This window comes from Hibiscus syriacus, unplaced genomic scaffold, assembly GCF_006381635.1.
Source record: "Hibiscus syriacus cultivar Baekdansim isolate YM2019G1 unplaced genomic scaffold, ASM638163v2 tig00000205_pilon, whole genome shotgun sequence".
Taxonomy (NCBI): Eukaryota; Viridiplantae; Streptophyta; class Magnoliopsida; order Malvales; family Malvaceae; genus Hibiscus; species Hibiscus syriacus.
The window spans coordinates 596,518-619,673 of record NW_024061773.1 but is presented as its reverse complement, the minus strand read 5'-3'; the positions used below and the strand labels follow the sequence as shown (position 1 = coordinate 619,673).

The 23,156-nt window shown below is 32.4% G+C and overlaps 1 protein-coding gene across 1 annotated transcript; it reads right to left on the bottom strand.

Annotated features, from left to right (window-relative positions):
* Positions 1-6,428: 6,428 nt before the first annotated feature.
* On the bottom strand, positions 6,429-9,148 carry LOC120143786 (beta-glucuronosyltransferase GlcAT14A-like). Its single transcript, XM_039158049.1, has 4 exons — positions 8,612-9,148; positions 8,429-8,504; positions 8,240-8,355; positions 6,429-7,029 (listed from the first exon to the last, which is right to left on the bottom strand). The coding sequence occupies exons 1-4, from the start codon at positions 9,099-9,101 to the stop codon at positions 6,509-6,511; spliced, it is 1,203 nt and encodes a 400-aa protein (XP_039013980.1). The 5' UTR covers positions 9,102-9,148; the 3' UTR covers positions 6,429-6,508.
* Between the last annotated feature and the right edge of the window lie 14,008 nt (positions 9,149-23,156).

Here is a 23,156-nt window from a genome sequence, read left to right as displayed (position 1 = left end):
GATCTTTTCTAGTATTCTCTCCTCTCTTGAAAGTTTTTCTTTGAAAATCACAATTTTCCTCCCTTAAGAATATTTTTCTAGAATCTCTCTTGAGTTTCTTCCAAAGTTATAAACCTCTCTTGAAGGTATTTTTTATTCCCTTAAAACACAATTTTGTTTATCTTGAGACCAGTTTCCCTTGAAACACATATGTTGTCTCCCTCGATACTTGTTTCCCTTGAAACACATATTTTGTCTCCATTGAGACATATTTCCCTTGAAAGACAATTTTATCTTCTTGAAACTTGTTTCTCTTGAAACACAATTTTATCTTCCTTGAGACTAGTTTTCCTTGAAACGTAGATTTTTTCTCCCTTAAGACTAGTCTCCTAAGACTAGTCTCCCCTGAAACTCTGATTTCATCTCCCTTGATATCAGTTTCTCTTGAAACATAGATTTCGTCTCCCTTGAGACCAATTGACCTTGAAACATAGATTTTGTCTCCCTTGAAACATAGATTTTATCTCTATTGAAACACAAATTTTGTCTCAAGGAATTTTGTCTCATTTGATACTAGTTTTCCTTGAAACAAAATTTTGTCTCTTGAAATCAGTTTCTTTTGAAACATAAAATTCGTCTTCATTGAGATCAGTTTCCCTAGAAACAATTTTGTCTCACTTGAGAATGTTTCATATGACACAAAATTTGGTTTCATTGAGACCAGTTTCCCTTGAAGCATAATTTTGTCTCCCTTGAAACCAATTTCCTTTGAAATAGAGAATTCATCTTCATTGAGATCAATTTCTCTTGACAATGTTTCTCAATCAGTTTCCTTTGAAATGGAGAATTCATCTTCATTGAGATCAGTTTCTCTTGAAACAAAACCAACCTCCCTTGACATTTCCATTTAATCTTGAGATAAAGGCAAGTATTTCTTAAGACCAATGATTTCAATCTCCTATTTCATCACACGTGATCCTTTCCCAATTTCGTTTGAGACACCTTTTGTAACATCCCTTGAGGGTTGTTTGTAAAATTCAATATAATGATGGTGTTAAATCTCTTTCGAGATGTTATCTTATCCATATTATAGGACATATTCATTCACTTTAACATTTGGTAGAGAATAAGTTTTCGAGAGGAGATGAAATTATTAAGAACGAGCTTCATATCCATCTGTGTGGAGGAATGGAGCATATTATTAAGAGCAAGCCCAACATCCTTTGTTTGGAGGAGTGAAGTAAATTATTACAAGCGAGTCCATCATCATTTGCTATCGAAGAGTGGAGCATATTATTAAGAGCGAGCGTAACATCCTCTACTATGAAGGAGTGAAGTAAAATTATTGAGAGTGAGCCCAACATCCTTTGCTATGGAAGAGTGGAGAAAAATTAACGAAGAAGCCCAACATCTTTTGTTATGGAGTAGTGGAGCAAATTATTACGAGTGAGCCCAAAATCTTTTGCTATGGAGGAGTGGAGCAAATTTTTATGAGAGGACCCAACATCCTTTGTTGTGGAGTGGAGCATAATACTAAGAGCATCCCTAGGTCCTTTGCATGAGTAGAGCAACTTTTAACATATAAACTATTCGGACAAAATTTGTCATTTTTCTTTTCTTATACTTGCTTCTTAGTAATGGCAAATAGGGGAAGTTGTCGTTACTTTGTTCGGGCTTAATACCTTGGCCCAGATCCAATAAAACCATTTTCAACAAGCCAACCTAGGTCTTAACTTGAAGCTAAACCCTATCAAACCCTAGTGGTCGTCAACCATCAACCTCCTCTAAATTCTCCACTAGCCACAGAAGAGACCCTCTCCCATTCTAATTCTACCTATAACGATCTTATCTCATCTCACAAATAAATTCCATCCAAACCCCGTTGAATATGACCCCCACAACATCATATTCAGCCCCTAATATCTCTATATAAATCACACGAATTTAACAAAAAAAAAAATCTAAGTTGGAGAGAATCTGGAAAAAAGAGTAGGCCAACAAAGAAATTTGGGGAACCACATATGAAAAGAGAGGATTGAAGTTAGAGAAACAAATCGAAAAATATAGGAGAGGATCTTACCTTTCAATCAAAGAGGGACGATGACTTTTGGGGACTCCTTAATTTCGTGAATTTAAACAGTCAACGTGAGGTTATCGATGCTAAGATCAACATATTTTAAAACTAGCTCCATCTAATAGCTGAGATCGAAGATCAATGAGGTGAAAACTAAATGGTTCTCAGTTAATTCATGGAATTTAGAGCATCTTCAAGCATAAAGGAAACCGGATCCAGAATTAGGGGACCCAGAGGAGTCTTCCGGTGGAATTTGAGCTCCATCAACCACTATTAACAGTGATGAATGATGCTTGGTTGACGACAAGTCGACAACAAGTGACAGGCGATCGGTGACCCACTGGCCAGACTTCCAGAGAAACTAGAGAAATTGTTAGATAGAGACAATGGAAAATAAAAAGAATATAGAAAGTGAGAAAAAGAGAGAAAAAAAAGAGTATTTAAAACCTCCCAAAACGACATCATTTGGGAGGATTGTACAAACCCCAAAATGGTGGGACACTCGACCCATGACATGTGCCCGACCCGATTCGCTCTTGGATCCACGCTTTTCTTTCATTTTTAGGTAAAATATATTTTTTGTCCCTCTAGTTTCATTATTTATTTTATTTGATCCTTTTGATGTAATTTCTCACTATTTTGGCCGTTTTAATTTTTAATGTTTTCCAAGTCGTATTTTATAGATTAATTACCATATTTGTCTCATGTAAGTTCATATTCTTGCAATTTAATCTCGATATATTAATAATTTATTTTTGGATATTTTCTTTCACATTTTTAAGGTAATATTTTTCATGTATAATAACTAAATATCGTGATCATTACTAATATTTTTTTTTCAAGACAACATATATCTTACCTACGTATCAAATATTTTAGCGTTGTAGGGGTGCTCTAACATTTCCCATTCATAATCGTAACTCGAATCTAATTTTAATTTTGAATTTAAATATATACCCGATTTAAGGATATTTCGTCGTACCCAACTCAAAACGATCAAAGGTGACTCTAAACAATTTCAAAGGTCCAACATTTTTCGAACCACCACAAAACAGTTTCAAAAATGATTGTTCTATTGACTATTACCTCGGTAAAGCGAGTGTTGTTACTGATGCTTTGAGTCAAAGATCGGTGGTTGATTTGCAAGCAATGTTTACTAGATTGAGTGTGTCTAGTGATGGTGGTTTTGTAGCGGAATTTCAAGTTAAATATGACCCTAAATAAAAACGGTCCATTTTTCTATATACTTATAGTGGAATAAAAATAAAAAAAATTGTATGTAAAATTGTAAGAATATAATGCATCTTTTAGTTATACTATGTTAGAAAATAGCGACAAGTATAGTGATTGTAAATAAAATTATCACTAAAATTTTAGGTGTAAAATCCTTTTTGTGAAAAAAACTTGAAGACCATTTTTTTATGAAATTTGGGTCAAAAGAGATATTTCTTATATTTTGACTCAAATTATAATTGATAATTAAGTTAGATTTCGGTGTAAATCATATGATTCGAGATTTGAAGTTTTAAAACAATTTATTATCATACGATCATTATGTTTATCGTTATCTTTTAAAATATTAAAAATAAAACATATACAAGAAGAGAATTATATTTAAGCCATAAAAATACATTATTATAAAGGAAACCCATGAAAAATGGACAAAAATAATAAATTAGTTGTATAAAACAGAATGCACCGCATGATATTAGGGACGGGCGCGGGATGGGTCGGGTTAGTTTTTCTGCCGCAACGACTTCAAGTCAAAAATGTATTATTTTTAATCTGATCCTGTCTCGCCTCAAAAATTGCTAGCTTTTCTCTTATCTTGAATTCGTTTTGATTTTTAGATTAAAATCTCGATCCCGATCTGAATATATTAATACTTTAAATAAAATATAAAATATTTTATTTACAATATATTTATAATATTTTTTTTATATTTAAAATGATTAAAATAACATATTTTATAATTTGTTATTTTTTAACAATTAAATAACCATATTTTAACACTATAAAAAAGAAAAATCCTTAAAACCTTAAATATATTATATATGTAAATAGGTAATTTTGTAATTTATATTGGATCGGTGTTTTTTTACCTTAAACTCGATCTCTCCCCGATCCAACTTTATCATTATATAACCCACTCCGTTCTACCCCAAATCCAAAATTTCAAAAAAGAAAAATTACTTGTATAAGGTCGCTCGAATCGAAACCCGTCAGATTTAAGTATTTTAACCATCCCTAACATTATATAATTATTTCTCTTGTTTGGTTTTTTTTATTTTTCTTATTATATATATTATTTTTTTTATTAGTCCAAGATCATTACACGTCAGTCTATCCAAAGATTACAAATATTTGTGGGAAAAATAGAAATTATTAAAATCTCAGTAATTCACCGAAATCTTTTCTGATTAATTTGCCAGTAAGTATTCAAGAAACTTAGAAATTTGAAATTTGAAATTTGAAATTTTAAATGCAGAATTCAAAATTCATATTAATTTTAATGGAGAGGAGAGATAGAAGTACTTTATTTATTAGGCTTAATATATTTTTTTACTATCTAAACTATATTTCAAAATATGATTCGATGTTTAAAGAATTTTTTGTTAAAAAAAAGTATTTAATTTTTTTCCGTTACACTTTTAGATGTCTACTGTTATATTTTTAATTTTTTAGTTTTTTAATAATAAAAAAATTATTTTTAAAATAAATTTAAAAAATCAAACCCCTTACGTCGTCCCTCTACCTTCCATCCCCAACATCCGATGACGAAGGGTTACTAATGGTCAGGTTTTGTTCGGAGTAGGATAAGAAACCCAACGATGGCAGTCTTGTATTGTACAGACGGTTGTAGCAGTCGAAATCGCTGGAAAACAACAACGCAAAAACTTTAAAATCCGACGACCCTTCGTAGCATTTTCACGACGATCGGCGCAGTTTCACGGTGGGTGGGAGATTGAGTTTTGATTGCGACGGCGAGATGATTATGATTACGACCACAGACCTATGGTGGTCGATTGACAGTGAAATATGTAAATTTTTAGGTTTTTAATTATAATATTAATTTTTAAAATTTTATATGCGTGACACGTGTAAGATAACGACCAAATTTAATGATCGTTACGGTCCAGACACCTAAAAGCGTAACGAAAAAATATTAACACTTATTTTTAGTGAAAAAATTTTAAACACTAAATCATATTTTAAAATATAATTTAGTCACTAAAAAGCAATATTTTCAAAACCGGACCGGACATTGAACCGGTGAAGGTACTGGTTCACTGGTTCAACCGGATTCAACCGCGGTTGAACCGGATTTTATATAAAATAATTTTTTTTAATTTTACATAATATTCAAAGCAATATTAATATATATGTAACACTTTTTTTAAGTTTACAATATTAAAAGGTATAAAAATATCACAAGTCATAACATGTATAAATGAAAAACCATAAAATCAAGTGAAACAAAATGATTCAAATCAACTACAACATAATATTTAAGGTAAAACATTTTAAATAATAAATATAATTATATAATTATAATCAAAAAAATAAAATTGGGGCTTAAAAAATTATAACAAATGATGTCATTTGGTTTAATTGTTTTAAAAAAATAATCTCACATGGCTAAGAAACATAGAAGAGTATCCCAAAAGTTTAAAGAGAAAATATGAAAACAAAAAAATCCCACATGGCTAAGAAACATAGAAGAGCATCCCAACTTACTTCTATAAATAATAGAGGTAATTTGACATTCAAAATCAATGAGCCTTTTGGTGAGCACAAAGTGAACTATTCTTTTGCTTCAATTAAGCTCAAATTTTAGGCTTCAATTGAGCTTAAATTTTAGGCTTCAATCGAACTTCTAAATTTTTTTTGAATTCGAGCATTTTCGATTTCAAGTTTTAATATTATATTTCGAGTTGATAATTTTTAGCTCGTGAGTTTTTGAGTCGAGTTGAGTTTACTTTTAAAGTTTTCGAGTTCAAGTTGAACTCAGCAATACTCGAATTTGACTCGTCTCGTTGAACAAACGACGTCGTTTGGTTTAATTTTTTAAAAGAAAAAAAGTGAACCGACGGTTCAAACCGGTTTTGCCGATTTTCAGCCGGTTCACCCCGATTTTCCCGATTTTCAACTGTTTCTTCCGGTTCTTTATCGGTTTTGTGCTAATCCGGTTTTAAGAGTTAACCAGACCGAATAGGCCACCGGTTCACGGTTCAACCAGTCGAACCGGCCGGTCCGATTTGAATAACATTGCTAAAAAGTGTATTAACCCTATTTATTAATCCAGGGTTTCTTCCACAGTAAAATATAAAGCATCAAATACAGGTTCTCCTTTTCCCTTGGTACACCACATGCTAGTAAAAAAATTTCCACTCAAAAGCTTCAAGCTTCTTCCCCAACTTTTGAATTAGAAAACAAACAAAAAAATGAATAAATCTATGGTCTACACTGCCTCTTACTGAAACTCCTTGCCGAAACAATCTTTGTTAACAAAGCTTTTAACCTCCTAGAGCCAGCTCCAGGTTTCAAAACACCATAATTCTGTCCCTGTAAACTAGAGCACCCCCTTTGTTTCTTCCCATTTCCAGAACACCAACCCCCATATGAGAACTTCCCATGCCTCCTCTTCAGCAGCTCCCTGTCGATTTTGTCGAGAACCGGATCGTTCCGCTTGAACTTCCTGCCGAATGGGCGGCTGCTCAGCACCATCCTTCTGAAATCCTTCAGTCCTAGTGACCTGGGGTGCTGTTTTGGAGGGTTGTCCCATGTGATGTAGTGAAGATCATGGTTCACAGTTGTGTTTTTGTAGTCCTCTGAGTTGCATATCAATGTCTGAAAGTAACCTTCTGGGGAAGACACGAAGTTGGTGTAGTAAAGAAGTAGAGTTCTTGGCAGGTTGTCCCAGCCAACAATGGAGTACTCGGCAAATGATCTTGAGATCACTGTCCAAGCTGATCCTGTTGGGTTTTCAAGCAAATTAAATGATGGAATGCCACCCAAGGGATTTCAAAATCCAAAAATATATTTTTTATGGAGCATACATGCATTAATGATACTAAAATTTTATACCGAACAAGCGTAGATAAAATTGCATGACACAATTGGGGATGATAATTTAATTCGAAATAAAATTGCATGACAAAATTGGATATGATAATTTAATTCGAAACCGATGGATTTCAATTCGATCCAACTTGATAGAGTCTGTTTTTTTATAAAAAAAATCGGATTCGAATCGTGTTGGTTCGAGTCGGATTTTATATAGGGGTGTGGTCGGGTCAGGTCGGATCAAATTCAGGTGGATGGTGAAAAATCTACTACTAGACCCGACCCGAAAAATAATAATATAATATAATATAATATAATCTTTTCATATAAATTTATAGATAATTACTATAATATCCTTCTCTATATTTTTTAATTAGGTCCTTGGTTCCATTCCGGATTAGAAACGTATTTGGTGGGTGATTAAAACATCAATATCCCAGCAAGCAAAAACTCACCAACCTTACCTACCATGACTGACATGATCAGCAATAATAAATAGCCTTTTATACATTGAAGTCCACTTCACACCAAAAAAGGAAAACATCCTCTTCATCTTCAAAGAAATCATTGCCTTCTTTGATCAAAAAAAAAATCATTGCCTTCTGGTTTGAGACCATAAGCTAACCTAAGGGACCCAATTTTACAAAATCCCAAAAATCTTTGTTTTTTTAACTCCCAATAGATTCTAATGCATGAACCATGCGCATGAACTACTGTGCTTTTCAATGTAATGTGTTTCTTTACATTGTTCAGGAACTCACATGTTAGAGATAAGTGATTTTTAAGGGAAAATTACGTATTTAATATCTAAACTATTTTTTTCTGTTTTAATACTTAAACTTTTAATTTTTTTAAAATCGTACCTAAAGTTTACTTTTTATTTCATTTTAATACACATCGTTAAAACTTAAAGCGTTAGTACCTAAACTATCAGTTTTGATCCGTTTTGATACCTAAATTTTTAATTTTTTTCAAAACTTAAGTATGATTTAGGTATTAAACATGTTTTGATAACTAGACATTCAATTTTTTAAAAATTTAAAAATGAGATATTAAAATAAAATAAAAACTAAACTTTAGGCATTTAAAAGAAAATTTTGAGTGAAATGGAGAAATAACCTGTAAAAAGCTTGAAAGCAGTGGGCAGTGTTCTCTGTTTAATCACCCACCAGATTTCTGACTTGTTCTTGCTGTAAAGCCCTGGATCTATTATTATGGGTTTCCCTCTCTTGTTCCTGCAATATTTTATCATATTTAATGTGAACAAATTGGAGTAAAAAAATAGGAGCCAAAACAAGATTTTCTTACAGTTTCCAGCCTAGTTGACTGGCATGCTGAATGAAATTGAGATCTTTTGGCAAACCAGAAAAGGCATGAATCAGATCTGAAAATTAAAAAAAACCCAGAAAATATATAAGATCACGAATCATGAGAACTCACACAATCATGCATAAAACCATAAGAAAACCCCCATTAATCCACTCACCATACCATCTTGAGTAACTAAAGGATAATCAGAAGCACTGAGATTAATGAACCAATCCCATTTGCAGCATCTCAAAAGCATGGACATAGCATGGAGAGTTGTGGCAAGCATTGTCGGACCTCTATAAGTAACCAGGTTCGGTTTCCCGACGATATAGACATTACCGACCAAACTAAAAACTGGGTGATCCGACACAAACTCTGCAATCTCCTTGTGCTCCTGGGCAGGCGCCTCGTAATCCAGATGAATCAGATACCGATTCCCAGGGTGATACAAAGCATGTAGGGTGCGTTTTAGCTTGATTGTGTCCCCTTTGGAAGCTGAGATTAAGTAGGCAAAGGTAATCGGATATGTCCTATTGGATTTTTGTACGATGTTTAAGGTTGACATGGGATTGAACCTTGTAATGGGGATGGTTAGTTTAGTTGGGAGGTACAGAACAGACAAGAGGATTGAAGTGAAAATGAAGGACACCATGAAAGCTTTGATCCCCATGTTTCAGCCTGTTGGGAAGGAGAAAGAAGTGGGAATCACGACAAAAAAAAAAGGCTTAAATGGAAATGTGTGGATTTAAATCTGTGGAGGGTTCCTTACTTTGAATCGAAGGCCTCCATCTGTCACCTGCAATCGTTAAAAAAACTACTGCTTAGGTGATGTAATGACTGTTTTGCCCTAGGTTTTTGTCGGTAGGAGTAGGGTATTAATGGGATTTGGATGGGTTGAAATCCCCAATTTTAACTTGAGAATAAGGAGTCAACATCTTTACTCATTGCTAATGAGGAAAAACACACAGAACCATACCTTAAAAAAGCAGTATACGTATTCTCGAGGAAGCTTCACTTCTTTCTTTCCTTTTATATCCTTTGTTCCTAATTTAATTTAGGGTAAACTCCCGATTATAGTGTATTATTTTATTGAATCTTATAACTATTAAAAATTATAAAAATAATTATTTGAATATTCATATGTTTCAAATTTATTATTTTTTTGTTAAAAAATTGACAGTCGTCTAATTGGACGTTAACATGCTAACCGAAATATAATAGTCATTTGAGATTTTGGGATCAAATATTATGATATTCCAATCAGTAGGTTAATATACATCTCAGATTATCGTCAATTTTTTAATGTAAAACATAGTTTAGAACTTATGAATAGTCAGGTAACAATTTGTAACTTATAATAGCAACGGGACTTAACAGAGCAACTAACTATAGTTAAAGAATCATTTTATAACTATTAATAATCGATGTACTCAACAAAATAGTACCTTATAATCAGGGGACTATTTTTGTACGTTACCCTTTAATTTAATATGTTGATTGATTTTGTGTAAAATAGTTATTTACATGTTGAATTATAATAATTTATGTGTAAAAAATAATATTCTATCCAAATGGATTCAATAATCAAATTGAAAATATATGAATAAAATATATAAATAATTTTGAATTTAATATTATAAAATTTAAAATAATTCACACGTTTAAATTAAAATCGGATCATAAAATATGAAATGACCATAGCCTAAAATGATCCAATCTAAAAATCCTAACTCTTAAATTCAAAATGACTTAAACACAAAATGATACAAATTCAAAATGACATGAATAACAAATAACTTAACTTGAAACTGGCATGACTTAAAATGTATCCGAACTCGATTCTTGACTCAAAATGACATATGGTTGTTTAATTTAAAATACATATGGTGGTGAGTCATCCACCGTGAAAGTAACGGTGGTATTTGACCCTGCTCCATTCTTGCCGGCAACCCTCCGATAACATTGTCGCGTGTATTGGCAGAACGAGAGAAGTTGATTCTTTTTCACATCCAAAACCCTAAATCATGGAGAGAGAAAAATCATTCTCTAATTTCTTGTGGAGACCAAATGCCACAGCTCCAACTATTGCCATCACCGAGGCAGAGCTTCCACTGTCAACGTAGATTTTCTTGACCGAATGAAACGTCCATGGAAGATTGCTTTGCCTTAAAGGATGTAGGCATAGAAAAAATTGACATGGGTTCAATTTCTATTGACAACACATACCCTGCCGACGCAGCTACTTAAATCCAAAATCTTTAGAAATAATAACTTTGTCTTTTATCACTGAAGTCAATTAATGGGTTCAATTCCTAATATTGTCAAAGATATTTGACAATTCTAAGGGTCAGTTGATGAGTAAACTGATATTTTATCTAAAGTTTGGGGTCAAAATAATATGTCGACTGAATTTCAAGGTTCAAAATAATATGTCGATTGAATTTTAAGGGTCAAATTAGTATTCTATTTAAAGTTCAGGGGTCAAATTAAAAATCAACTCCTCTTACTAACTAAAATGAAATAACGACTCAGTGATGAAAAAAATATAACAATCGATAATATAAGTGACTAAAACTTAAATTCTTTAAAATTGATGACTGAAAAAGCACCCAACTGAAATGAAAGTGATCATTCTTGTAATTTACCGAACAATTTTTTCACATCAATATCAAACACTCAAATTAACAATCCAAAACCATAGTTTTCCACGACACTCAAATTAACAACCCACCACTTTATCGTTCTTGTAATCAAACCTTTTGTTTATACAGGATTAGAAAGGCCATTTGCTCCATATCTTAACAATACGTCGTAATCTTGATGAAGAAGATATTGAATAATCAAACCCAATATTTCCTTTAGATTTTCCTGCATCTTTACCTCTTTTATCACCATTTGTATTTTTCTTTGATTTCTTCCAAAACCATGATCTTGTTTCTCTTGCCTCATTCATGCATTCCTTGTTAATCTCTTGGCTCATCCACGACATCGTCCTCGATGGTGGCTTGACGGGTGAAAAGATCTCCTTTTCCTGCATAAGACGATGTATAGGGGTTCCGGGCTCCAACTCCCATTGGAACGGAACTAGACCGACGCTCCGTCGGTGAGGAATACAAACAGAATCACCCAAGGAAGAATCATCCCTTGAAAGAATTTTACGCAAAAATAGCTCATCAACTTGTAGAACAGAAGCTGTGTGCTCTTCATTGTCCATTTTGAACTACATAGAAGAGTTTACATTAAACCATATTATGAATAAATATAGTGAATAAATATTATTTTTATTTTATAATAGGGAAGTAAATGAAAAAAAAATCAAATAAAACAAAAATAGGACTATATTGATTACTTTGTAACTATGATCTTATAAAATCCCCAATTGCATAAAAAAATTAATTGCTATTTAATTTCCTAAATTGGAATTTTAAGTTTTCAAATATGTTTTAAAGGACTCGGATATTACGATATTTTACCATACATTTATCATTTTATTTTACTTTTTTGGGGAAAAAACTACTTCAGAACGAAGGAAAAAATATGTATATGATCGCCACCGTAATAATAGTAATAGCTATAGTGATAGAACTTCTTGTAAGTTGACATCCCAAATGTATGAGATTAATTTTAAATTAATATTTAATCATAAAATTATTTCAATTTTGTTTTAAGTATAATGTATTAATAAAAATAGTTTTTATATTATTTTACTTTTTAATAATAATATGGTTCGTCGAATAAAATCGGAATACACAGTTAGGTGTTGCAAACTCTGCAAGCTAACTATATGTAATCAATGTTTCATGTGGTCATCTGGTCTTATGTCAATGTCTAGAGAGCTGTTTGGTTCTTTGGCATCTTTAGGGTTTTTGTCTGTTTTTCAAATCTCAGTTACATTAAATCCACACTCAAAGTGTTATGCAAAGTTTATGAGTTTGAATGCAGGGACGGAATTTGGATTAAATATTACGGGAACAAATTTATTTTATATTAAAAGAATAAAAATTTATAAAATATTTAAATTTAAAAATGAGAGGAGAAAATATCTTATTTAACTAAATATTTAATTAAAAGGACTTAAATAATTAAATTTGTTTTAATGGTTTTTCCTTACAGAAAGGTGGAGTTCCGTTTTTAATGCAAAATTTTGGATAAAAATAAAAATTCAAGAATTGTAAATGCTAAATTTTACTATATCCTTTTTTTTATTTGTAGAAATTAAAATTCAAGAATTTTAAGATTGGAGGATAAAAAATTCTACAATTTAATCTCTTTAAAGAAATTATAATATTTAAAATTAATACAATGATAAAAATGTATTTTATCTTTTTATCTCTTTTGACCTTCCTACATTTAAACCTTAAATTATACTATTAGAAGATGTTACAATTATCTCCCTGTAAAAAAATTAAACTCAAGAAAATCATATAAAAATATAACTTTTGTTTTCAAAATTCGAGAATGTTTCAATTTTCCCCCTTAAAAAATCAAATCTCAATTTTCTACTTGAGACAGACATAAGTGGATATTGATCTTTCATTCGATCTTCGAGTTCTCACTATGCTTTTTCAAATTTATAGCTTTTTGAAGAAATTTTACCAAATAAATTTTCTTATTAGGAAGTTGTTTCTCTTCTCTAGCTAGGACATAAATAAGATCTTCCTTATAAATAAATCAAGTTAGATTTTCATAGATAATTAAAGAGAACGATAATATAATACTATGAAAAAACACTCATGTACTGAGTTGAGAAGTCTAATAGGAAATTTTACCAAATGATTTGTCTATCGTGGTCTGCGACGGTATTGGAACTTAATCACTAAAGACAATTAAATTACTATCATGCTAAAAATCAAATCTGAACATTACTCTTAACAATTTGCAAAAGCATATGAGCAATCCTCTAAATATGAGAATCATACAGATCTACTAGATAAGGATTATCAGATCTGGTCGATGCTCGATCAGGAAAAAAATATGATTTCTTTCATAAAATATAATTATATCCGAAATCTGTTAAAGAAAATAAAATATAAAAAGTTATAAATACATGATTAGTCAACGAGCTCAATTTACGGTTTCAAGTTAGAATTTGATGAAACATACTCACAATAATTGAATTAATGTGTCAAAAACATCGAGATAAAGGTCAATAGTAAAAGTCAATACCGATCAAAATCAATGTCAATTGTCAAAATGAAGGCCAATGGCACGGCTCAGTTCAGATGGGCTGGGTTGGGCTCAACTCAACTTGAATAAATTGATTTAGAGTAGATTGACTCAATTAGGTTTGGGCTTGGACAAACTAGACCAATTTGAATTGGGCTTAATAGGTTGTGCTTAGATTGGTGAGGTGGGCCAAGCAAGCTGGCTCAAAAACTACATGTCACATAAAGACCTAGTCCATGATCTGGCTGAGTCAGGCACGGGTCGGGTTTCAGTCGGGTTTCTAAGCGATGAGCGAATTTCTCCCGCAAGCACAACATATGCAACGACCACCAATGCTTGAAAAATCACAAAAATTTCCAGAATTGAAAAAGTAAAGCTTAGGAGCCCCTTACCTACGTTGTTTTGCGACGAAGATGTATTTCATGAACGACCGAAACTTTAACTTCTCCAAAATCTACAACAGTGATGGCAATGGTAAAACTGATGGTATCGACTGATTAGGATGACGTGAAGAGCATGTTGGTGCTAGTAATATCATGCACGGAAAACATGACGGCAACAAATCAATAATGAATAACATGTTAAGAAAGAAGAGAGTTTGGTGAATTTTTGAAGACCAAAGGCCTCTATCTAAGAAATATGATACTTAAATTAAGGAGATTAGCTTAGTAAAAGTTTCATTAAACCGAGGAAATTTTTGAATTGGGCTTAATAGACTATGCAAATCTGAGTGTTTAGTAACTTGTGCTATATTTTAATATCAAAGACAAAGAGTTAGAAACATCTCAACAATATTATGAAAATATTTTGTTAGATGAGATTCGTACAACTTAGATAACAGTGAGCAATGTTAGATGACACCATTATTTATAATATTAAACAATAACCTTCACATGATTTTATATTAGGGGACAAAATTATAAAATTTTATAGGAGAATAAACTTATAAAATTATATACGCCGAAAACATATTAAAAATAAAAATATAAGAATATTTAAAAATTTGAAGGGGCTACTGCCCGCACCCATATGGGTGTATCTAGGCTTAGGCCTACTTAGGTCATGGCCCACCACATGCCCGAAAAAAGGTAAGTTACTTATCTAGTTATTAACTTATTATTTAGTTTATGTTTTGGTTATCCAACTATTATTTATTTTAAAACACACTTAATGTTAAGTTTTAGTTCTGTTTTGGCTATTCATCTTTAAAAAATTAGCGGTGATTTTGATGTGTCATCATAAAATAATGTAATGTCAGGACTGAAAAATAAGTAAAAATGGCAATTTTTTAACGGTAAGTGATCAAAATAGAACCAAAACGTAAGGTTAGGTATGATTTTGAAAAAAATAATAGTTTAGTAACCTAAACATAAATTAAGTAATAGATGGGTGACCAAATAGTTAGTTTACCCTAAATAAAAAATATGTATGAATTATGTTAAGAAAATTATATTGGTCCAACTAATATATATTTTTTAGATTTAATCCATATATATAATGGTTATTATATCTTTAAATTAAAAATATATATGAACTATTTTAAATAAAATTTTTATTATGTTTACATTAGCTCACCCTATAGAATTTTTTCGGATTCGTCACTGCTCCATCCCTCTCTATCCATCCCCGGTATTAACATGTACTGTTCAAAGATATAAAAATCGAGGATGAGTCATGTGGTAACTGAATGGTACTAACAGATTAATTAGAACAGTAAGAAATGTCATTAAAGGATTGTCATTGGTTATTATTAAACCTAGGTATGGATTAATTTGCAAACTTGTCAAATTAGAAGTATTAAATAAAAGATTTCCAAAGGACAAGGAAAGAGTGAAGGATTGTTGATGAGATTAATTTAAGGAGCAAGTAGCAATGTGGCCATTGTTTTACATGCATTAAGGAGGGATTTGGTGCTTATTTTTTTTACTAATCTCCAATAATTATAAGAAAATCTATTTTCAATATTTCATTAATCTATTGACAATTTACACACCGTATACGTAATTAACCTTATTTACATAAGATATTTGATATTATTTGCTCACCATGGGCCGGTGTCAAATTGTATTATGAACTTTTTCTCATCAAGTTCGCTCATGAATTTCAGAAATTTGATTGAATCAACCTTCAAACTTAATATATTTAGTCAGTTTGACTCGCGATTTTTTCGTTTGGTCAAATTATTCTCTTAATAAGTTTGGTTATATTATCTTTGAACTTTAAAGTCGTAATACGTGTCAGAATCGTCTTTCGGTTGAGTCCCGGAATTGGGCTTCGACTTGGATTAAACGATTAGGAGTTGCCACCGATCACTTTAAAACGAATTTAGGTGGGTCGGATATCATCTTACCTGATTTGCGTTGTACCAGAAAGGTGTCGGGTTCGGGAGTCGGTTACGGTCAAGGAAAGATTAGCACCATTGAACCGCCCTTTCGATACCAATTAATTTATCGATTGTCTTTAATTGCGAAAATTGTAATTTAAATTAAAATTTAAATTATTCGATCTGAATTACTTACCCTTTGATCGGTTGGAATTAGGGATGGCAGTATGACCCGAACCCGACGGGGAAACCCGAAACCCGATCAAGTTCGGGTCGGGTTGAATGATATCGGGTCGGGTCGGGTATCAGGGATTTTTTTAGGGATTTTTTCGGGTTGGGGTCGGGTTCAGGGCAAGGTATTCCCGCCCTGATTATATATGTATATAATATTTTATATTTTTTATATTAATTATATATAAAATGTTTTCGGTTTCGGGTTCGGGTTTGGGTATAATATTTCGGGTCAGGTTCGGGGACGGGGCAAAAAAAACCCCGACGGGGCGCCCCGATAAAAAACTCGTTGGGGATTGGGTCAGGGTCGGGGACGGGGATTTATTTCGGGTTTGGGGATCGGGCGAGCAAAACCTGCATCGAACCCGACCCGTTGCCATTCCTAGTTGAAACTACGACTGAAATATTGTATGTTAGATAAAAAAACAAAAAAAAAATACTAAAACACAATGTTAATATGATAATAAAAAACTAAAAAAAATAGATTAAAAAAAGATAATAAAAATGAAAGAAAAAAATATTTAAAAAAATATACAAAAAATAATAATAAAAAACGAAATAAAGTAAAAAAAACAAAAGGTTAAGTTTAAAAAATATTTAGAAGTAAAATAAAAAATAAAAATAAAAATAAAACTTAGGATCAAATTGGAATGTATTGTGCTTAATGAATTAGAAAATGAACTGCAAAAGAATAAATAAAAAGTTAGGGGACCAATTCACAGAATATAAAAAATAAAAATAGGGACTGAATTGATTAAATTGGAAATTCGAAGTCAAATTTACAAGTAGTGACCAAATTGAACTGCGACTCAAAATATCAGGGACTGCGGAAGGAATTTAAGAATCTTCTATTTGCAGAGTAGTCCCTCATATATAAATGAGTTAAAACACCCATTTCCATCTCATTTTCTCACAGAATCATCTCTCTCAAACGAGAGAAGGCTTTCAACTCCTCTCCCTTGGTAATTTCCGGCCACCAGCAGCCGCCGATGGTTGCCGCTCGCGGCGGTCGAAAAAAACTGAAACCCCTCAAAATACTCCTCGCGTCACTGTTAACCCGAAACCGAGCCCCAAATCTTTAAAACACACCCAAATATCCGTAGATCTACAAAAAAAACCGTTCGACACCTACCATTCTCTGGTGACATTTCCGCTTTCGATGGCCCTTTGTGGCTTGGATCGGGGCTGTCTGCTTTTGTTTCTATTCTTTGCTAATGTTTTGGTTTATTTTGTGTTGTGGTTGTGTTTTGTTTCGATAGTGGCTTGTTTTGTGCTTTTTGTGTTGATGTTCCCTCGGTTCTGTTTACTGTGTTGGCAGTGTTGATATGTGTTGAGTTAATCGATTGACGGAATCAACCAAGAGGGAGGTGAATTGGCAATTAAAATTTTGTGGAAGCTTTTGCAGAAAATTGAAAGTAATTGCACAGCGATTTAGAGTGGTTCGACTTTATCAACCAAAGTCTACATCCACAACCTTAGCTATCCACACTAAGGATTTTCCAACAAATTCACTAATTTGTTCTTTCTTTTGAGGCCAAAGAGATAACCTTACAACTCCCTCAAGAATATACTCCAATTCTTGAGAACACTCTTTTCTCAAAGAGAATATTACAAATTTGCAAACTTATAAGAAAAACCTCACAAGACAAATATGTTTACACAATTCTAGAACAAAGAAAGAACACTCAAGAATAAATACAATTGAGTACAATAAGTGTTCTTAAAAGAAAAATGAATATTGAATGAAAAATAGGCTTGAAATGCTCAAACTTGAGGTTTGATGCTTTCTCTTTGATTCTCTCTTGATTCTAGTTGCTTGATGTTTCTTGTTATTGATCAATGGCTTCTAAGCTTGCTTAAATACACATTGAATCACTTCTGAATGTTGGGGATCATTAATGAAGTTATTTTGAGCCGTTTAAGTGTGAAAACAATTAATACAACAGCTTGGAGCGTGGGGGGAATCGGTACCCCTCATGGGGAATCGGTTCCCTAAGTGTAAAATTCAAATATTTCGATCATTGAACAGTGGGGGGAATCGATACCCCTGGGGGGAATCGGTTCCCTCCGAGCATACTGGAATTTCTCGGAGCCAAACCATTCAGGGGGGAATCGGTACCCCCTTGGGGAGGAATCGGTTCTCCCTGGACAAACTGTAATTTTTGGCTTTGAAACGGTTCGAAATACTTTGTAAAATTGTTTTGAAATTATTTTAATATTAAAACTTAATTTTACACTTTAGTAAGGATTTAAAATAAACTTTGAAATACTTTGAGTAATATTTTGATATTCGATTAATATATCGAATATGTTTAGAAAAAATCTTTTTCAAAATTAAAATTCTTTTAATTTAATTTGTTATATCGAAACATCAAAATGTTTTCAACAATCTCCCCCTTTTTGATATAACAAAACATTTTAAGATTTTCTAATTTCAAAATGAATTTTGATTTTGAAAAATACTACTCCCCCTTACTTTTACACTACTTCTCTTCAAAAACACTTTTAACATTTCTCCCCCTTTTTGTTAAGTCAAAAAGACTCGTAAAAGATTTTAAACAAGGTTTTGAAATCATTTAGCCAATTGATTATATATATAAACATAAGCTGCTAAGAACACAATCAAAAGAGATGTTAGCCATTAGTTTCATAATCAATATTCATAAACATGTAATGGATAATTGGTCATATATGTCTGAAGATGCAAAATAAACACGAAATCCAAATCAAATGTATTAAACATAAGTTCGAACAACCAAAAATAAACAATCCAAAAGCATTCAAAATGTTTTAACAATAATGCAAATATCCAAGTTCAATCCAAACAAGCAAAGCAAAGATCAAAGTTCAAGCATCTGTAGGAGGACCGGGAGGTGGGAAATGAGCTCGCATAGCTGCCATTTCATGAGTGAGTTCATTAATACGAGCGTTGGTTGCTTTATTGTTTGCATGCATCTCTCGGAGAATTTCCAATTGTTGAGCTTCCATAGTCGAGAAGTGAGATTCTATGGAAGTGAAGCGAGAATCCAAGGATGCATAACGGAAATCAAATGTCTCCATAAATGATTAAAAATATGGAGGCACATGATCTTCTTGCTGAGCTTGTTCCTCGTGTTATTCCGGCTCATCGTCGGCTTCGTAAATATCTTGCATTAATTGTTCAAGCTCGGGATCGTCGTCAGCTTCTGGTGGAGCTTGAGAAGATCTAGCTCTCGGAGTATTTTCAGAAGATCGAACCCATTCACCGGTGTCCTTATTCTTTATCCATCTCACTCTCGTTAAGGAAAGAAGATTAATTTGTTTCTTGAGAGGAAAGACAGAATCTAGACCTACTCTAAGCCCAGCTTTAGAAAATAGATTACTCATAATGCAACCGTAAACTAGAGATGAACAGAGTTTCTTATTTGGAACTTGGTTTACGGTTTCAACAATTTCAGCAAAAATTATCTTATGAAGATTTATTTTAAGATTATTTTGGAAATAATGTAACCATAAAAGATCTAAAGCACGAAGAGTAGAGTAACGACATTCGGATGGTCGAAACCACCAAGAAATCGTTAGATGAAGAAAACGATCATGAAGATCTAAGACACTCGCACTATCCCTTCTTTTATAACGAGAACCTAAAAACTGTTTTTCATTTGATATACCATCATTATCTAATCCTAATTCATTAGCTATGTAAGCCGAGTCAAGATGGAAGAATTGTCCTAGGAGATAGGAACGGACTGTTATGGTTTTGGTTTGAGCTCGGTTTTTAACACACACGGCATTAGAATAGAATATGCGAACAAGTTGATGGTAAACTATAGGTTCAAGGTCACAAAGTTTATCAAATTTCCACTCTTGTAAAAGAGGAAGATATCTAAAATCGATATCTATCATAGCTTGAAGAGAAGGGATACGTTCTTATCTAATTTTATAAGAGTCAAAATATTGATAATACCAAAAACGATGATTTCTAGGACCAGGATGATTGAAGCACGAGTTTTGGATAGTCATATTAGGATCAACGGGATTAGAAATAGGAATTTCAGGAATAGGAGGAGGATTTGGAGGTGGATTTGGTTGTTGGTTTGAACGACTAGATGAAGACCTAGCACGTTTAGGATTTGACATGGTTTAGGAAATCGGAATAGAATGGATAACCTACAATTTAGAAAACACATGTATGCAATTCAATCAATCCCAAAACTCAATTGAGTTCTCAATATTTCAAGGTTCTCTTAAACTAATCCTAATGGGCAAAGTTTTTGAAAAACTTATTGAAAAATGAGGTTTTGAAAATCAATATATATGTATAGTTTTCATAACAACAACATAATTCAATCAAAACACAATAATTTGAAAAACTTTTTTTTATTTCGAAAATTTCAAAGAATTTTGGAAAATTCTTGTGTTTTTTGATGAAATTAGTTGTAAAATCTAGTTTCTAATCACTAAAAAATCAATGCCCGATCTAAAGTTCAACCTAGAACTAACTAAAACTAGTTCTAAAATCAAAATTTGATGAAATAGAAGTTTTAGAAAAATACCTTGAAGACATTCAGATTTGAGTGAGATTAGATGAAGTTTGCACGATTTTGTTGATTACAACAGGTTTAGAAGATGATATTTGAAGAGAATTCTGATTAAAAACGTTGATTTGAGGTAAAATAGAGATAGGGAGGGAGTAGAGAGGGGAATGACGGCAAGAGAAGAGAAGAGAGGGTTTTAACATTTTGGGTGTTCTGCCCGTGTTAAAATCTAGAACCCCAGGGGGTATCGATTCCTCTAGGGGGAATCGGTTCCCCTTCAAAGGGGGAATCGGTTCCCCTTCAAGGGGGTATCGATTCCCTCTACCCTATAATTAATTTTTTTTATTTTAAACACTAAAAATGCTAAATTAATCTTATCTAGTGGTATTGGCAACTCATATATCAAAAATTAATTATGTTCAATCAATCAAATTAATCTTTAAACTACATTTGAACATAAAGTTAATTTTTCATCAAGAATCATAAACCCCCTAACTAATAGCAATGAATGTAATCAGAAATTACTATTATAAGCATTTTTCATTTATTCTTTAAAATGCTAAAATTATTTTAAACACTTAGTGAAGATAGGCCAGTTAAACCTAATTCTCTCCTAAGTGTCAAAAAACGTTCCTTGTCTAAAGGTTTTGTAAAGATATCCGCTAATTGATGCAAAGTATCAACAAATTCTAGAACTACATCTTCCTTAGTGACATGGTCTCTAATAAAGTGATGTCTTATTTCAATGTGCTTAGTTCTAGAGTGTTGGATGGGATTTTTAGTGAGACAAATAGCACTAGTATTGTCACACTTGATAAGAATGGTACCTACTTCAATTCCATAATCAAAAAGTTGTTGTTTCATCCATAAAACTTGTGCACAACAACTACCAGCTGAAATGTATTCGGCTTCAGTGGTAGATAATGCAACACAATTTTGTTTCTTTGAAAACCAAGAAATCAGCATATTTCCAAGGAATTGGCAAGTACCAGGGGTGCTTTTCCTATCTAATTTGCATCCTTCATAATCCGCATCAGAAAAGGCATGCAAGCTGAAGCTAGAGTCTATGGGATACCAAAGTCCTAAACTAGGAGTGTCCTTAAGGTATCTAAAGATTCTCTTAACAGCTAGTAAATGTGATTCCTTAGGGCATGATTGAAATCTAGCACATAAGAAAACACTAAACATAATGTCCGGTCTACTTACAGTTAGATAAAGTAGAGATCCAATCATTGACCTATATAATTTAACATCTACACATTTACTTCATTCATCCGAGTCAAGCTTTGTAGAAGAGCTCATTGGGAGTTTCATGAGGTTTCCCATTTTCCAGTCCAAACTTCTTGAGGATATCTTTGACGTACTTAGCTTGATTGATGAAGATGCCATCTTTTCTTTGCTTGATTTGGAGTCCCAAGAAAAATGAGAGCTAACCCATCATGCTCATTTCGAATTCGCTTTGCATTAGCTCAGAAAATTCTTGGCAAAGAACATCATTAGTAGAACCAAATATTATATCATCAACATAAATTTGAACTACTAATAAATCTTTACCTTTATGCTTTAAAAACAATGTAGTGTCAACCTTCCCTTTTGAAAAACCTTTTTCAATTAAAAAATTTGACAATCTTTCATACCAAGCTCTAGGAGCTTGTTTTAAACCATAAAGTGTTTTTGTCAATTTAAGAACATGATCCGGAAATTTTGAATCTTCAAAACCTGGAGGTTGTTCCACATACACTTCTTCTTTTATAAAACCATTTAAAAATGCACTTTTAACATACATTTGATATAGTTTAAATTTATGAAAACAGGCAAATGCTAATAACATTCTAATTGCTTCCATCCTAGCTACAGGAGCGTATGTTTCATCATAGTCTATGCCCTCTTTTTTGAGTATACCCTTGAGCAACAAGTCTAGCCTTGTTTCTCACTATATTATTACTCTCATCAAGCTTATTCCTAAATACCCATCTAGTACCTAAATTAGATTTATTACTAGGCCTTTCAACTAATGTTTATACTTTACTTCTCTCAAATTGATTTAACTCTTCTTGCATAGCCATAATCCAATGTTCATCATTTAATGCTTCTTTAATATTCTTAGGCTCTATGCATGAAATAAATGCAACATAATTACAAATATTTCTAAGAGAAGATTGAGTTGTTACCCCTTTGGATGGATCACCTATAATCTCACCATTCTTGACATAGTTGTACTCTCTTGGATAAGATACTTACCTTTCTTCAATGGTTGGATTCTCAAGAGGATAATGAGTTTCCTCATCTTTCGTTTCTTCATTTGATGATGATTCTCCAACGTCATGTCTAATGTCATTTGTATTTATAATACCTACATCATCATTCAAACAAGAATCCTTCCTCGGAAGAATATTATCATCGAAAACAACATGTATAGACTCTTCTACAACCAAAGTTCTTTTATTAAATACTTGATAAGCTTTAGAATTTAAGGAATAACCCAGAA

Coding starts and splice junctions, on each gene's coding strand:
- LOC120143786 (XM_039158049.1), bottom strand. CDS start 9,101: ATGGGGATCAAAGCTTTCATGGTGTCCTTCATTTTCACTTCAATCCTC. Junction 8,505..8,611: donor TCCTTTAGTTACTCAAGATG/GTATGGTGAGTG, acceptor TTTAATTTTCAG/ATCTGATTCATGCCTTTTCT. Junction 8,356..8,428: donor AGTCAACTAGGCTGGAAACT/GTAAGAAAATCT, acceptor AAAATATTGCAG/GAACAAGAGAGGGAAACCCA.